Source organism: Phycodurus eques, chromosome 1 (genome assembly GCF_024500275.1).
Source record: "Phycodurus eques isolate BA_2022a chromosome 1, UOR_Pequ_1.1, whole genome shotgun sequence".
NCBI classification, from domain to species: Eukaryota; Metazoa; Chordata; class Actinopteri; order Syngnathiformes; family Syngnathidae; genus Phycodurus; species Phycodurus eques.
This window is the reverse complement of record NC_084525.1, coordinates 48,517,253-48,535,085: the sequence shown is the minus strand read 5'-3', so window position 1 is coordinate 48,535,085 and position 17,833 is coordinate 48,517,253. Positions and strand designations below refer to the sequence as shown.

Sequence of the window (17,833 nt, the reverse complement as noted above, 5' to 3'; positions counted from 1 at the left end):
ATGAAATCCTATATCGTGAGTACTGTCTCAAGGCGAAGCTTCAACAGCAGTCACACAATAGATGTGTTGTGCTGCGATGGGAAATCCCTCTTTGTATGAGAAGACTACTTTCCAAGAGAATGTTTTATTTACTCAAAAACAATTGTGACCATAATTTGATTATGTTTTCCGTTTGTATGTGCCACAACTGAAAAACCGCTTTCATGTTCCAAAATGCGTGTTTTTGAACATTGGAAAACAATCTTTCTTTGATTTTTTTTCCTTTCTGAGGGTAAAAGATTATCTGAAGAATTTGGGGGGATTATTGCTATGTGGTGATGTTATTCTCCCAATTTGTTTCAAACATAGGAATGAATCTATACAGCCAAACATAATCATGAGAGGCGTATGCACAGCTCCCTGACGCTGAGAAAATATGCATAATGTCGTGAAAGTGCATGCTCGCCAAAGGACTACAGCAGGAAATCACCATAGCAACAAGAGCAAGCTGTTGCTAAGACCGTATACACACACAGACGGAGAACTCATCGAAATTCTCAAGACCTCGGTGACCTCTTTACACTTTCTGACAGGAAGGTGGTTGGTGTGCGTGGCCTGTGTGTGTCTGTGTGTTTACTTCCTGGCAGAGGAACAGCACATAACCCCACAAGCAGGCAGGGACTCCATTTGGACAGGAGTTGAAAACAATAGCAGGACCAGATCCCTGAGCCGGAACCAGCAAAACAAGCAAATAAAAAAACAGCAAGGGGCTCAGCCATCAGTAAATTATGAAACTATAACTGAAGGTGTTTAGAATAGATCAATAACGAAAGGTAGTTTATTCATCCCCTTGAAAGAAATGAGATAGTTACCGAAATTAATGTATAAAATATATCTGTATAAGGCACAATGCAAAAAAATCAAGATGTTCTACAGTATACAGTTGATCCTCACTACAGGGTGACGGCTTCGCTGGAGCGTATCGCAGCTGCCGTTTTTTGGCCGAGAGGCGGAATCGACCTGAAGCTGGTTGCCAACCAACCGTAGGGCACAAACTAGATAGACAAACAACCATTCGTGCTCACATTCACACCTAATGACGTTTTAGCGTCTTCGGGTAACCTACGAACCATGTTATCAGAATCAGAATCGGAATCGTCTTTATTTTGCCAAGTATGTCAAAAACACACAAGGAATTTGTCTCCGGTCGTTGGAGCCGCTCCAGTACGACAACAGACAATCAATTGACAGAGAACACTTTGGAGACATCAAGACATTGAGAAAAACAGTCACTGAGCAATAAAAAGTTGCTAGTAATCTGGTAATGCCAGTACAATTTTTATTTATTGTTACTAATTTTTTTGACAATTGTGCAAAAAGATGCAGAGTTCTCTAGCAATGAGAGCAGTTTGAATGACTAATAGAGCAATAGTCCAGTGCAATGACCATTGTGCAAAGGGCGCCGGGACTTCAAGAAATGTATGCAGTTTAAAGTGACTAGAAGTGCAAACGTTGCAGATACTCCTCAGTCGATTGTGCAAATGGTGCAGATGTTACTCAGGCACATGAGTGGCCATATTTGCAGATATGCAAATAGTGTAGCGTGACGAGACTATTACAGTAAGTGCACGAGTAATATGTAATTGGCCCGACAGAAAGCTTTAGCAGTAGAGAGTCGTCAATGTATTTTTAACATTTACATTTGAATCGTGCATCTTGTGCTATCCGTCATTTAATGATAGTCTTACAAATTAAAAATCATACATCATGTGTGGCAAAAATGTAACCAGATTAAGATCAATTTTGTAGATTCGATTCATTTTTGTTTCTATATGGGCCCATAAAGCTATGCTAGTGTCAGAGCTGAGATTTATTATTGCCAGGGATGATGCTCTCGTTGCTAATGCTGCCGCACAAAATAAGAATGCTGATTGGCTGATCTGGTTCGGTATTCAGCCGCAGGCAGAGTAGAGAGGGCGGGACTCCCTCAACAGAAATATGCTTTGCAAATGAACAGAATAGACTCACGTGTCCACATATTCACAATATAGTGAGGGCGAACACAAGCTAATGCAGACATTAATACTACAGCTACCTCAACATATTCGCACTGTTTATGTATTCCAAGTCAAATACATAGCAAAGCAAAACAGATGGGTGGAAAAGAGAGTGCTAACTTGAGTGAAAGAGGTGTGCCCTTCACGATGACTCATGTCATGTGACCTTTCCATCGCCATCTCTCTCACCCCTCTTTCCCACATTTTCATTGCCCGCACACTTCCACAGGTCTTGAGGACTTGCTAAACCACAGTTTGCCTTGGCTTTGGTCAACTGTTACCTCAATACCACATTGTTACAACGTAAAAAAAAAAAAATTTTTAAAAGGCGCCGTCTCTTGAAACACAATCGTGGCTGATTAGTGCGACTGTCAGACCTCATCTAGTGTGCATTAACTGCTGATTTGATTGGACTGACCAGACGGAGAGCACTTAACTGTCGCCCGCAGCCTGGAGAGCAAACATTTGTCGTGGGAACGATTCCTTCACGTCATTCTAGATTCAGAATTACAGTATATTAAGTCAGACTACCGTGCTGTGAGAAGTGCAAGGTTGACCTGACTCAAACTGCATTTTAACTTGTACTATACTGTGCGCATCCATGCTGAAATACCGATCACTCCGATACCAGATCTTTATGCGCAAAAATCGATTCTCAAATCAAAATATCGATACGTTTGACATTACAATCAGTCTAATTTGCTTTCACCGTTAAATCAATATTTTAAAATGTATGTACTTACGAATTTGTGCAATTATTGTGACACCCACACACATTTATTTACTGAATTAAAAATTTACAACCAATGACAATTTTAGTCAGCCAGCATTATAAAACAGTTTGATGGCCATTATGTTTGATGGCCACCTTAAAATATTTAAAAAAGAGTTAAAAAATAAAAAAGAGTTAAAAAAAATAATACACTCAAAATAAATACATTTAAAAACTGGCTTGTAGTATCTGTGAAGCTGATTTGAAATACAGTACACGATTTCATTTTAGATTTAGCTACCGTACCGTTGCATCAAGTATTGGATCGGTACCGTCGATACCAGTTTGAATTGTCGGATCAGAAAAGGAAATCTGTGGTATCGAACATCACTAATACGGTGCGAAAAAGTCATGAGCCACCATCAAAAGTGTTGTTTTTATGCTTTAGCTGAATACAACCAGAAATGATAAAAACTAAAGAAAATTAAACTCCTCTTCCACCAAGCAGTTGCATTGCGCTCACGTGGGCAGTTTGCTTCACCCAAATTTGGGCAACATCATCTGGGTGGCTTTCCCAAAGAGTGTGTAAAGATGGCCGATCAGCACAGCAGATAGGTGCGTCAGCTTCGTATACATAGTGTGACATCTGGCATGTAACTCGCCAGTCAATTCAACTTTTGTTTACCTTCCAGCATTTCCCAAGCACATAGCAGGAAGTCTTCAGACAAAGCAATCACACAAGCCACGAGAAGTAGACAACAAATTCAAGTCAAAAATAGAACACTGGCCACTATTTGAAGACATTCGGCAGAAGGAACCCACATCTCTTAAAAGTCCCTTTCAATTAAAATTGTATTTCTATTGTTTTCTGCACCCATGGGTCACAGCCCGAAATGGTAACGTGGGTCCCCCTTCCCCTGGGCTCACCACCAGTGGGAGGGGCCATAGGGGTCGGGTGCAGTGTGAGCTGGGCGGTGGCCGAACCCGGGGACCTTGGCAATCCGATCCCCGGCTCCAGAAGCTGGCTCTAGGGACGTGGAATGTCACCTCTATGGCAGGGAAGGAGCCCGAGCTGGAGTGTGATGTCGAGAAGTTCCGACTAGATATAGTCAGGCTCGCCTCCACACACAGCTTGGGCTCTGGTACTCTTGAGAGGTGTTGGACTCTTTTCCACTCTAGAGTTGCCCACGGTGAGAGGCGTGGGTATACTTATTGTCCCCCGGATCGACGCCTGTACGTTGGGGTTCACCCCGGTGGACGAGAAGGTAGCCTCCCTTCGCCTTCGGGTGGGGGGACGGGTCCTGACTGTTATTTGTGCCAATACACCAAACAGCAGTTCAGAGTACCCACCCTTTTTGGAGTCCTTTGAGGGGGTGCTGGAGAGTGCTCCCGATGGGGACTCCATCGTTCTGCTGGGGGACTTCAATGCTCACGTGGGCTATGACAGTGAGACCTGGAAGGACGTGATTGGGAGGAACGCCCTCCCCCCGCCGCCCCGGTCAGAACCCGAGTGGTGTTCTGTTATTGGACTTATGTGCTCACCACAGATTGTCCATAATGAACACCATGTTCAAGCATAAGGGTGTCCACACGTGCCAGGACACCCTATGTCGCAGTTCGATGATCGAGTTAGTGGCCGTAAGGTAATTGGTGCCTGTCGTGGCGGAAATCCCCGAACCCGTTGGTGGACACACGCGGTGAGGGATGCCATCAATCTGAAGAAGGAGTCCTATCAGGCCTTTTTGGACTGTGGCACTCCTGAGGCAGCTGATGGATACCGGCTGGCCAAGCGGAATGCGGCTTTGGTGGTCGTTGAGGCAAAAACCCGGACTATGGGAGGAGTTCGGTGAGGCCATGGAGAACGACTTTCGGACGTCTTCGAGGAAATTCTGGTCCACCATCCAGCGTCTCAGGAGAAGGAAGCAGTGCACCATCAAACTGTGTATAGTGGGGATGGGACTCTGCTGACCTCGACTCGGGACATTGTGAATCGGTGGGGAGAATGCGTGTGAATGGTTGTTAGGCTAGACCGCATGTGCCCTGTAATTGACTGATAACTTATCCTAGGAGCTAAGTTGTCTGGTGCTTCACGCCCCTGGTAGGGTCACCCATGGCAAACAGGTCCTAGGTGAGGGACCAGACAAAGCACGTGTCCAAAACCCCTATGAAGAAAGAAACAAATGGATCTAGGTTTCCCTTGCCCAGACGCGGGTCACCTGGGCCTCCCTCTGGAGCCAGGATTGGAGGTGGGGCTCGAAGGCGAGCACCTGGTGGCCGGACCTGCACCCATGGGGCCCGGCCAGACACAGCTCGAAAGGGTAACATGCATCCCTCTTCCCATGGGCTCACCACCTGTGGGAGGGGCCATAGGGGTCGGGTGCAGTGCGAGCTGGGCGGTGGCCAAAGGCGGGGACCTTGGCGATCCGATACCCGGCTACAGAAGCTGGCTCTAGGGACGTGGAATGTCACCTCTCTGGCAGGGAAGGAGCCCAAGCTGGTGTGTGAGGTCGAGAAGTTACGACTAGATATAGTCGGACTCGCCTCCACACATATCTTGGGCTCTGGTACCAGTCCTCTCGAGAGGAACTGTCTCTTTTGGGCGTCCCCTTTTGGCGTAGAAGTATACGTTTTGGGTGCCTCAGAGTCGCCCATTTAGGGGCGAGTCGCCCCAATTGACCACAATTACAATTGGGGCCACCTGGGGGCTACACATTTGGGCGACTTTGGGATTTTGGGTTGGACTCTCTTCCACTCTGGAGAAGCCCACGGTGAGAGGCGCCGAGCAGGTGTGAGTATAATTATTGTCCCCTGGCTCGGCGGCTGTACATTGGGGTTGACCCCGGTGGATGAGAGGATAGCCTCCCTTCGCCATCAGGTGGGGAGACGGGTTCAGACTGTTGTTTGTGCCTATGCACCAAACAGCAGTTCAGCGTACCCACTCTTTTTGGAGTTCTTGGCGGGGGTGCTGGAGAGCGCTCTCGCTGGGGACTTCATCGTTCTGCTGGGGGACTTCAATGCTCACATGGACAATGGCAGTGAGACCTGGAAGGAGGTGATTGGGAGGAATGGCCTCCCCGATCAGAACCTGAGCTGTGTTCTGCTATTGGACTTCTGTGCTCATCACGGATTGCCCATAACGAACACCATGTTCAAGCATAAGGGTGTCCACACATGCACTTGGCACCAGGACACCCTAGGTCGCAGTTTGATGATTTGACTTTGTGGTCGTGTCATCGGACTTGGGGCCGCCTGTCTTGGACACTCGGGTGAAGAGAGGTAGCGGAGCTGTCAACTGATCACCACCTGGTGGTGAGTTGGCGCCGATGGTGGGGGAAGATGCCGTTCCGACGTGGCAGGCCCAAACGTATTGTGAGGGTCTGCTGGGAACGTCTGGCAGAATCCCCTGTCAGAAGGAGTTTCAACTCCCACCTCCGACAGAACTTTGCTCATGTTCCAGGGGAGGCGGGGGACATCGAGTCCGAGTGGACCATGTTACGCGCCTCCATTGCTGAGGTGGCCGACTGGAGCTGTGGCCGTAAGGTGGTCGGTGCCTGTCGTGGCGGCAATCCATGAACCTCTTCGTGGAGACCAACGGTGAGGGATGCCATCAAGCTGAAGAAGGAGTCCTATCGGCCCTTTTTGGCCTGTGGGACTCCTGAGGCAGCTGATGGGTACCGGCTGGCCAAGCGGAATGCGGCTTTGGTGGTCGCTGAAGCAGAAATCCGGGCATGGGAGGAGTTTGGTGAGGCCATGGAGAAAGACTTCCGGACGGCTTCGAGAAAATTCTGGTCCACCATCCGTGTGTGGTCCACCATCCGCAGTGCACCATCAACACTTTGTGGGGCTGGGGCACTGCTGACCTCAACTCGGGACATTGTGAGCTGGTGGGGAGAATACTTTGAAGACCTCCTCAATTCCACCGACACGCCTACCCATGAGGAAGCAGAGTCTGGGTTCTCTGAGGCGGGCTCTCCTATCTCTGGGGTTGAGATCACCGAGGTAGTTAAAAAGCTCCTCGGTGGCAAGGCCCCAGGGGTGGATGAGATTCCCCCGGATTTCCTAAAGGCTCTGGATGTTGTGGGGCTGTCCTGGTTGATACACCTCTGCAATATCGCATGGACATCGGGGACAGTGCCTCTGGATTGGCAGACTGGGGTGGTAGTCTCCCTTCTTAAAAAGGGTGTATTCCAACTACAGGGGGATCACACTCCTCAGCCTCCCTGGTAAGGTCTATTCAGGGGTGCTGGAGAGGAGGGTCCGTCGGGAAGTCGAATCTCAGACTCAGTTTTTGTCCTGGCCGTGGAACAGTGGACCAGCTCTACACCCTCGGCAGGGTCCTCGAGAACAAGATCCCGGATACAAGCGGCCGAAATTAGTTTCCTCTGCAGGGTGTCCGGGCTCTCCCTTAGAGATAGCTTGAGAAGCTCGGTCATCCGTGAGGATCTTAGAGTAGAGCCGCTGCTCCTCCACATCGAGAGGAGCCAGATGAGGTGGTTGGGCCATCTGATTCGGATGCCTCCCGGATGCCTCCCTGGTGAGGTGTTCCAGGCACGTCCCACCGGGAGGAGACCCAGGACGTGCTGGAGAGACTACGTCTTTCGGCTGGCCTGGGAACGCCTCGGGATTCGCTCGTAAGAGCTGGATGAAGTGGCTGGGGAGAGGGAAGTCTGGGCGTCCCTGCTAAAGCTACTGCCCCCGTGCCCGACCTCGGCTAAGCGGTAGAAAATGGATGGATGGATGGATGGATGCTTGTCGAAATGCTTTTATTGTGTCCTTAATGCTGCACTTTTATTTATTGTTGCTGTCTGCGGGCATACAGTATGAGGGTACATTTCACTCCACTTTGTAAGAGTCTAGTATAAATAATAAATAATCTTGATCATAGTGGTGCAGTCCTCCCTTATCAACGCAGGAGGATGTTTGGAGGAGGCAGAGGAGGAGGTGAGCGGATAAGAGGCACAGAAAAGGTGAGAAGAGGGCACGGATCCAACTTATGACAGCACACTGCAGGGGAGGAGTCCTGAATGACCTCTACTGCTGCTGCAGCAGGTGTTGCTCAATAACAACCTACAACATGTACACACACCAGCACAATTTACAGACAATTATTACATTAGATTTCACTCTCCACAATGGTGTGTGTTTCTTTTCGAAATTTGTGAATTATTTCAACACTAAAGCTGTTCACCTTTCAGTCCTCAGTGATCTACCGCTATATTTTTAGACATGATCCTTGGAAGTACAATGGTCAATTTACCTGCTGAGAGCAAGCCAGGCTGTTGGCCATTATTGCTCTCATGGTGAGATATGTCCTTACCATCACAGTTGAGTACTCTATTGATTCTGGATGTGGTTTCACTGGCAGTTGTTACTCCGAGACTGAGACGGCCCAATCTATGCATCAACTGCTCTCGAGGTCAAAGAAGAAACTTAGAATACGATATAAATAAACAACACTCGTATATGCAGTCATTTGACCTTTTCCACATTAGTTCAGGAAAACAAGTAGTAAACCCGATTAAGGCATGAATATACCATTTCATCCCCTTCCATATTTTTTTGTTTTAATAATCTTTGATGTCCTTCTATCAGGTTTGCAAGGTAATTTGGGTCGAAAATGCCCAGAATGTCCTTTTTTCAAGTCTCTTTTTATCTTTTTCACCTGGCAGTTGAGACGGACGGCTTTCTCATTAATATGTGACATGTCAATAAACTTTGGTCTGACTGCAGCGTTCATTTTCTCAATTGAAATATGAAAAACAGCTTCGCTCTGATTGACCGTTGGTGATATCCTGGCGGCCAAGCATTCATAGCGACCTCGCATATATTTGGATCATTCTTTGTGGGGTGTCTTACTATCAGCGTGAAGCAGAATTCACTAAGCATTGGTTTGTTTGTTCACTAATCACAACAGAGCAGGGGACATGGGTGAAATAAAAGAGAGAAGGATATTTTGAGAGGCGGGTCCTGTGGTCCTATCGAGTCACTTCAACGTAACCGGCATGATGCTCACCGCTCACGCACATTTTGGCGACAGTGACTGCAAGCTTCACTATTTAACAGTTACATTCGACAACATAAATATAGTTAAATATTGTTGTAAACCACAACACATGTAAGGTTTTATATACAGTGGAACCTCGATTTAACAGAACCCAATTTAACGTACCTGAGCTTTACCGGACAGAAAGAAGTGTCCAGTTTGAACTCCCCTTCCTATGCTCCAGCGAGTTAAGTTTGGATAAACTTTAAGACATTTTAAAGCTTTTTCATATTTATTTACAATAATTTTGTACTCTACTAGGTGTTTTTAGGCCACGAAAAAAAAGTGCTTCAATTTAACAGACAATCGGATTTAACGGACGACCCCTCCCCCCTATTGTAAATCGAGGTTCTACTTTACTGTATTACTGTATTTGCACGGCTTGGCTACGACTGCCAGGCTGGGTCGTTCGATCAAGACCCGCTCCAGCGGTGTGTGAAAGCTCATGTTTACGAAATCATCCTCCGCGAATTGGGCCGGAACACTGCACAATTTGGGTTTCCGAAATGCATCGGAATTCCCCCCCCCCCCACTCCCAAAATTGAAGCCATTTATTCCTGAACGCGTCTGAGTTTGGCAGGTAATTCAAAGCTTTAAAGCAGCCACGTCCTCACTCAGCCAGTTTTCCGGAGATGAGTGGGTGTGTAGCGACCATGAAGTGGGCAGGTATTTGAATAATTACTAAATTGCTACATCACAAACACACGGAAATCTGATCCGGTTGATTTGCAAGCCTTATGCTTGAAAAAACACAAAGATGTCAAACTTAAACAAGGTCATAGATTTATTTTGACTTATGTTATACAGAAAACATTCATCCATCCATCCATTGTCTTCGGCTTATCCGAGGTCAGGTCGCGGGGGCAGCAGCCTCAGCAGGGAAGCACAGGCTTCCCTCTCCCCAGCCACTTCCTCTAGCTCTTCCGAGGGGATCCCGAGGCGTTCCCAGGCCGGCTGAGAGACGTAGTCTTTCCAGCGTGTCCTGGGTCGTCCCCGGGGTCTCCTCCCGGTGGGACGTGCCCGGAAAACCTCACCGGGGAGGCGTGGAGGAGGCATCCCAAATAAATGCCCGAGCCACCTCATCTGGCTCCTCTCAATGTGGAAGAGCAGCGGCTCTACTCTGAGCTTCTCACCTTATCTCTAAGGGAGAGCCTTAGAGAGCCTGCGGAAGAAACTCATTTGGGCCGCTTGTATCAGGGATCTTGTTCTTTCGGTCACGTAAATCGAGAGTTTCACCTTTCACCTTAGCTCATTCTTTACCACAACGGACCAGTGCAAAGTCTGCATCTGAATCAGATCAGATTCAGTCTGAATCTGCGATTCGACTTCCCGACGGAGCGTCCTCTCCAGCACCCCTGAATAGACCTTACCAGGGAGGCTGAGGAGTGTGATCCCCCTGTAGTTGGAATACACCCTCCGGTCCCCCTTCTTAAAAAGGGAGACCACCACCTCAGTCTGCCAATCCAGAGGCAATGTCCCCGATGTCCATGCGATATTGCAGAGGTGTATCAACCAGAAACTGTTTTCTATTTTACTCTATTCTATTCTATTCTATTCTATTCTATTCTATTCTATTCTATTCTATTCTGTTCTATTCCATTCTATTCCAGTTCTCCCACTATCGCCGCACTATTTTGGCCCACATGCAAGGTACTACATAGCTACACAGGAGCTCAAAGTGTTATTTCCACTGGAGGTAAAGCATAGCCTGTGTTTTGAGGTGAATGTTCCACTCAATGTAAATTCCCCCCAATTTCCATACTCTCAATGCCCGTCACCTCAGTGCGCTTGTTGAGTGTGCCGTAGATCATCTCAGTGAGCACCATGGACGGATGATGAATTGGACATCGGCGCGCAGGCTCCATTGGCCCTCTATTTAAAGATTAGCTCTTTCTTCGTTTACATTCGTGGATGGTGGTGGTTTAAGAGTTTCTGGCCATCAGTCACACGTCTTATGTTAAGTGTCACTTGCTCTTCGGTCCAAGTGGAAAACTGATTACTATTGGCCTGTGCGCGGTAAGATAATGTTTCTTGTGGTCCTGTGTTTGATTGGAGTAGGGTTGCGTATCATGGTCAACCTGTCCTTGGATTGCGCAGAATGGCAGAGCAGGGAAGGAGAATAGGACATGAGGTATTCCTCTCCAAAAATTGTAGCATATAGTAATCATCATTGTGAAGTTGCTCTTGTCTGCCTAAAGACATACACTACAGACATACTATGAAAAAGAAAAACTAACAAACTGTTTGCTGCGTGTATTCGACCCTTTTCGTCTACTGTTAAAGTGAAACGAAAGCACAGCAAACAGTCTGGGAAAAAAAGCATTTCAATTTAACCACATATCATGCATGATAGAGAAACGTATACATCATATGGACATTATAATTTGTAAGTTTGTATTCGTTGCCGATGAAATGTTACCTTTAACGTGACTCTTTGCCAGGTGCCTTTGAGTGCAGAATCCCGAGGCTGTACTCAAGCCTGCACAATGCAATTGGCTGTGCTGCTGACATCGCTCGGATTATTTACAGACCTGCTCACTGTATCACTGGCCACTAACTACTGCCCAGACCTATTAGGCACATGCAGGCATACAAACACAAGACTCTAATGCAATCATGAACTACAATTGCTGGAATTCACGTGAGTGCGCAGCGATTAGATCTTTCCTCCCCCGCTTGGAAGTCGGGCAGGTGGAAATACAGATACAGATACACTACTGAATCAGAAAGTGTGTCTAAAGCTTTGACCGTTAGTAAGTTTCAATTGGCAGACAGACCGTCTTAAGTTCTCCCTGGAAAATGTCGACCGATAAATTTGAGAATTCATTTTGTCGTCAGTGATAGCAATGCAGCAGACATTTTGAGAGCCGATTCGCGTGCGGCGTGATTCAAGGCGGGAAATGCTTCTTGAGAATAAAAAACTCAAAATTAGTGGATACTTTTTTTTTTTTTTTTTTTTATAAGGCAGCTTTAACCAACACCTCCAGTCTCGTCACACTGATCGGCCTCTAGGTCGGCTGACTCCCGACTCTGTTTAGCTCTTGGAGAAGCTTGGAGAAGTCATTCGCTTGTTCGTTCACAAAAATATTTCCAGCGTGCACTGTGAACGTTTACATGATTTTTGTCCAATCAAAACAAGAAAACATTGAATTGCTGTTTGTATCCAGTCCATATACGCATATCTGTGTTCTAAATACACACACAATAAAATGAAGAGAGGAGGCTTGTTTCCACTCTGCATTTATTAGCGACGCTTCCCCTTTAACGTGGAACGCTGGCGTGTCGGGAAAGTGGGGAGAGCAGCAGTGAGGGGCGAGGCGCGCCACGCAGAAGCTCTTAGTATGCGCCGCGATGCCCAACTGCAGCCCACGCATCTCCACGGCGGTGGATGGAAGTGACAGGTGAGAGACGAGGGTCGAGCAGGCGACTGGCTCCACACGGCCGTGAGCAGATATGGCGCAGCATACGACAGCGTACGAGTCAGATGAGGGGAGAAGGAGAGCAAGGAAGACTCAGCACCGTCACTGCAAAAGCGCACTTTAAGAGGAGCCCAACTGGATACGATCTCGTGCGTCTGCGCATTCAGAGAATCACGGTGAATTCCTGCATGCAATTAGCTGAAACAATAAGAAATAATGCAATGCTCTGCTTTGATTAGTGCATGGACATGACTGTGGCTGGATCAACAGGAAAGGGCTGCAAATGGCTTAAGCATGTTTGGCACCTGCCACTTCCAACTAACTCTCCCTCGTGTGTGTGCCAATCCTCATCATCATCAGCATCATCATCATCATCAACAACAACAACAACAACAGCCACACCGGCGTTAAATGTTGAAGTGAGCCAGTGCATGGACTTGGCTGCTTTGTCTGGAATGTTGAAAGATTCAGTCAAGCTACTTGGTTAACCTCAGGAGTAAGTCGAAATATAAATATAGCCTTAGTGATGCGCGCCATGCAGTCTTCCCCACAAGGAATAAAGCTGTCAGGAGACAAATTATCAACTCCATTCAATCTTGCTAAAACACAAAAATCTTTTTGTGGGTGATTTATGGATTTGCTGGAGCAGATGCTTCTGATGGCAATCACGAGTATGCATAAAGACATCAGCTGCCTCCCTCAAGTCTGCTGACGTGTGGCTTGAAGAGTTCTGCTGCTCCATCCGTCGACATGCTGAATAAGAAACTCTTCAATGTGACTTTGCTCATGACTGAATTTCAAATTCGCCAGCAGTGCTATGCCCAACCTGTCGCCCATAAGTGCATCCCGGCATGTATCCGCACGTGAGCTGAGGGCGGTAACTCCTGCGTCCTCATCCCTCGTCCCCTCTCCTATTTCCGCTGCCTTGCTGCAGAGCGCGCGAGCGTTGGGTGATGTGTGGCCGGAAGAGCAGGGAAGGAGCTGGCTGGACGGCAAGAGGCAACTTTGGACACTTGTGCTGGCCCTGTTGTGCATCAGCACTGCCCAGAGCGACAGCTGTGAGCCAGTCTTACAAAAAACACATCAAACAGGTAGAGGGCTTTGTTCTTTATCGCTTGTTTTACTAACAAATTGCATTTGTATTTATATATATATTAGCACAGTTAAAGAGTTAAAGGTATGTTAAAAATCAACATCTTTTTGGACATAAGGGCTCTCATACCACACAAGCAAAGACAAAAATCTCAGAGGTTGTATGCGGCACTCAGTGCATAACCAGATCTGTTGCTTGTAATTGCGCCCAGCGAGAGCTGATACCATATTACGGGATGGCCTATTGATCCAACAGCACGCTCATACGACACAACACATAACCTAATACTCAGAGACAAAGTGGAGCCGATGCGCTCAAATGATCGGGCCCCTCCTTGCTTCCGTCTCTCAAAAGCCCCGCAGAACAGTTCTTGCTTGTCTGCAGGATTGTTTTCATGAATTCAGTTTTTCTGGGTGTTACTGTTGATTTTGTCTGCGACAATCAAACCATAGTGAAATTACAGTTGTAATTTCTCTACCCTCTAGCTCTTTATAGGCATATCTCCAGAGGCCAAGCGTGGCCCCGCCCCTTTTGAAAGCTGCAGGTTCCATCGCCTTCCAGCATGACGGTCGCGACCGGCGACCCCGCAGACGAAGCGGCTGCGCATCCAGGTCAGCCTCGCGACCGCTACGAGCCCGAGCCAGATCACGAGTGCTGCGAGAGGGTGGTCATCAACATCTCGGGCTTACGCTTCGAGACGCAGCTCAAGACCCTGTCCCAGTTTCCAGAGACACTCCTCGGCGATCCGAAGAAACGGATGAGGTACTTTGACCCCCTCCGGAACGAGTACTTTTTCGACCGCAATCGACCAAGTTTTGATGCCATTCTTTATTACTACCAATCTGGAGGGAGGCTGCGGCGGCCCGTAAATGTCACTCTTGATATTTTTTCCGAAGAGATTCGCTTCTACGAGCTGGGCGAGGAGGCAATGGAAATCTTCAGGGAGGATGAAGGTTTCATAAAGGAGGAGGAGCGTCCGTTGCCAGACAATGAGTTTCAGAGACAGGTGTGGCTGCTCTTTGAGTACCCTGAGAGCTCAGGTGCAGCTCGTATCATTGCCATCATCTCCGTCATGGTGATCCTTATCTCTATTGTTAGCTTCTGTTTAGAAACGCTGCCAATTTTCCGAATCGAAGATGAGGAGATGTACAATTATCCCTACCAAACCAATTCCAACGTCACCACGACCTACGAGACCTCGCCGTATTTTACCGATCCTTTCTTCATCGTGGAGACCCTTTGTATCATCTGGTTCTCATTTGAGTTCCTTGTCAGGTTCTTTGCTTGTCCCAGCAAAGCGGGATTTTTTGGCAACATCATGAACATCATTGATATCGTGGCAATTATTCCTTACTTCATCACCCTTGGCACAGAGTTAGCAGAGAGGCCAGAGGATAGAGAGGCCGGACAGCAGGCTATGTCTTTGGCGATTCTCCGTGTCATTCGCTTGGTCAGAGTGTTTCGCATTTTCAAACTCTCTCGTCACTCCAAGGGGCTCCAAATCTTGGGACAGACTCTGAAGGCCAGTATGCGCGAGCTGGGACTCCTCATCTTCTTTCTCTTCATTGGCGTCATCCTCTTCTCCAGTGCCGTTTACTTTGCCGAAGCAGACGAGCCCCAGTCCCAGTTCAGCAGCATCCCAGAGGCCTTTTGGTGGGCAGTGGTTTCCATGACGACTGTCGGCTACGGAGACATGGTCCCGACAACCATCGGAGGAAAAATTGTGGGGTCTCTTTGCGCTATCGCTGGCGTTTTGACCATCGCGCTGCCAGTGCCGGTCATTGTGTCAAACTTCAACTACTTCTACCACAGAGAGACGGAGGGTGAAGAACAGGCTCAGTATCTAAATATCCCGAGTGTGCCGAAAGCAAGCTCAGTTGATGACCTGAAGAAGAGCGGTCGGAGTGGCAGCGGCTCAACCCTCAGTAAATCTGACTATGTGGAGATTCAGGAAGCTGTCAACCACAGCGCTGAGGACTTCAGACCTGAGGGCATGAAAACGGGAAACTGCACTCTCGCCAACGCCAACTACGTCAACATCGCCAAGATGCGCACGGATGTATAATGTGAGCTATTATCGATGAGTCGCCTCATGTGGGGTCTGCAGTGACTGGAATAGTGTGGCCCCACGTGACCAATATTTGCGGGGAGAAGTGTGGGAGTCCAGAGCATATGAAGGCACAAAGGTCGACAGGAGAAGACCTCATGCTTGCCCACATTCAAGGGACCTGGAGCACATCATAGAACTGAAACCTGTCTTATGGGGACATCTTTGGCTTCCGCATGGAGTTAGTCTTACTTTTGTGGCAGTCGTTGTCCAGCTGGGAAAAGTAGCCAAATAGTAGCCTAAGAAGTAATAATCAATAGAAACAGACTAATGGGTCCACGTGTTTGAAGAAGAAAATACACAATAAGATCAGCATAATGTTTATTTTACAATGCACACGAGAGCATACGTAAATCCGATTCAATCAGGCCGTAGTATGAACAAAATTGCTCTAACTGACCAGAGCCCAGCCCTACTGTCAAGGGAAACCTGAAGGGAGCGACTGAGAAAGCAAGTGATGCTAATATCCGCTTGGCGCCATGGTCATATAATGCTCCATATGGAACGGTATAAGCTCTGTCAGTGCACTAGCATTCCCTGATGGACCATCACTAGATGTAGTCCAGACCAGTGGCCTCTTTAGAGACCAACGCGTAGGCCACGGGGAATTGCTCTACACTGGGTGTGAACCACAACAACACATTAGTTTTTCTCCTTTTCACCAATGATACATTGGTGGGTACGCAGTAGGTACGCGCTCCCAAGCCAGTTTTGGTTTTTAGTCACTGCAAACGTCTCTGAAAAGAGGAAATGTCTCGGATCACATTTCATCAGTTGGTACTTAAAAGAAATGCCTGATTGTATGATAAGAAAATTAAGGGAAACAAAAGTATCTGAATCGCATTGTACGTTAGTGCCTTTTTTTGGGGGGGGGGGGGGGGGGGGGGGGGGGGGTTATTAGTTCTACTTTTAAGTGTCTCTTTAACTGCCACCCAGACCGATTGTAACAGGAATACCGTACTGTTTAGGTTGACACCACTGCCCAACATAAACAGTTGTCCTTAACTTCATTGCATTCCATCTGTGTAGAAATAGATAAATGTGAATTAACAACAAAAATGTGGTGATATTTTTGCTTTTTTTAAAAATTTATATTACAGCTTAATGACAGCAAAGATAAATGCTTAAATGTACAGCTAATTAGGCGTTAAGTGTATTAACCCTCCAGGGGTTAATTATTAACATTAAAAAGAAAATAGCAAGCTTTTTTTGTCGTAAGCGTTGGCATTCAGTAAAACAACAACAAAATGTTTTATTTGAATTGCTCGTTGTAATATGAGAAAACGTATCCATATACTGTACATATATAAATCTCTGGGGGTATTCAGACCCCCTTAAATTTTTCACTCTTTTTTTATATTGCAGCCATTTGCTAAAATCAATTGAAGTTCATTTTTTTCCCACATTAATGTACACACAGCACCCCATATTGACAGAAAAAAAACGGAATTGTTGAAATTTTTGCAGATTTATTAAAAAAGAAAAACTGAAATATCACACATCCATAAGTATTCAGACCCTTTTTCTCAGTATTTAGTAGAAGCACCCTTTTGAGCTAATACAGCCATGAGTCTTTTTTTGTTTTTCACACCTGGATTTGGGGATCCTATGCCATTCCTCCTTGCAGATCCTCTCCAGTTCTTTCAGGTTGGATGATGAACATTGGTGGAGCGCCATTTTCAGGTCTTTCCAGAGATGCTCAATTGGGTTTAAGTCAGGGCTCTGGCTGGGCCATTCAAGAACAGTCACGGAGTTGTTCTGAAGCCACTCCTTCGGTATTTTAGCTGCGTGCTTAGGGTCATTGTCTTGTTGGAAGGTGAAACTCCGGCCCAGTCTCAGGTCCTGAGCACGCTGGAGAAGGTTTTCGTCCAGGATATCCCTGTACTTGGCCGTATTCATCTTTCCTTCGATTACAACCAGTGATCCTGTCCCTGCAGCTGAAAAACACCCCCACAGCATGATGCTGCCACCACCACGCTTCACCGTTGGGACTGTATTGGACAGGTGATGAGCAGTGCCTGGTTTTCTCCACACATGTCGCTTAGAATTAAGGCCAACAATTTCTATCTTGGTCTCACCAGACCAGAGAATCTTATTTCTCACCATCTTGGAGTCCTTCAGGTGTTTTTTTTTTTAGCAAACTCCGTGCGGGCTTTCATGTGTCTTGCACTGAGGAGAGCCTTCCGTCGGGCCACTCTGCCATAAAGCACCAACTGGTGGAGCGCTGCAGTGATGGTTGACTGTTTAGAACTTTCTCCCATCTCCCGACTGCATCTCTGGAGCTCAGCCACAGTGACCTTTGGCTTTACCTCTCTCACCGAGGCTCTTCTCCCCCGATTGCTCAGTTTGGCCGGACGTCCAGCTCTAGGAAGGGTTGTGGTCGTCCCAAACGTCTTCCATTTCAGGATTATGGAGGCCACTGT

General features: G+C 47.2%; 1 protein-coding gene across 1 annotated transcript; it reads left to right on the top strand.

Annotated features, from left to right (window-relative positions):
- The first annotated feature begins 13,865 nt into the window (after positions 1-13,865).
- On the top strand, positions 13,866-15,522 carry kcna2b (potassium voltage-gated channel, shaker-related subfamily, member 2b). Its single transcript, XM_061669961.1, has one exon. It carries the CDS (start codon positions 13,866-13,868, stop codon positions 15,366-15,368), a length of 1,503 nt encoding a protein of 500 aa, XP_061525945.1. The 3' UTR covers positions 15,369-15,522.
- The last annotated feature ends 2,311 nt before the right edge of the window (positions 15,523-17,833 follow it).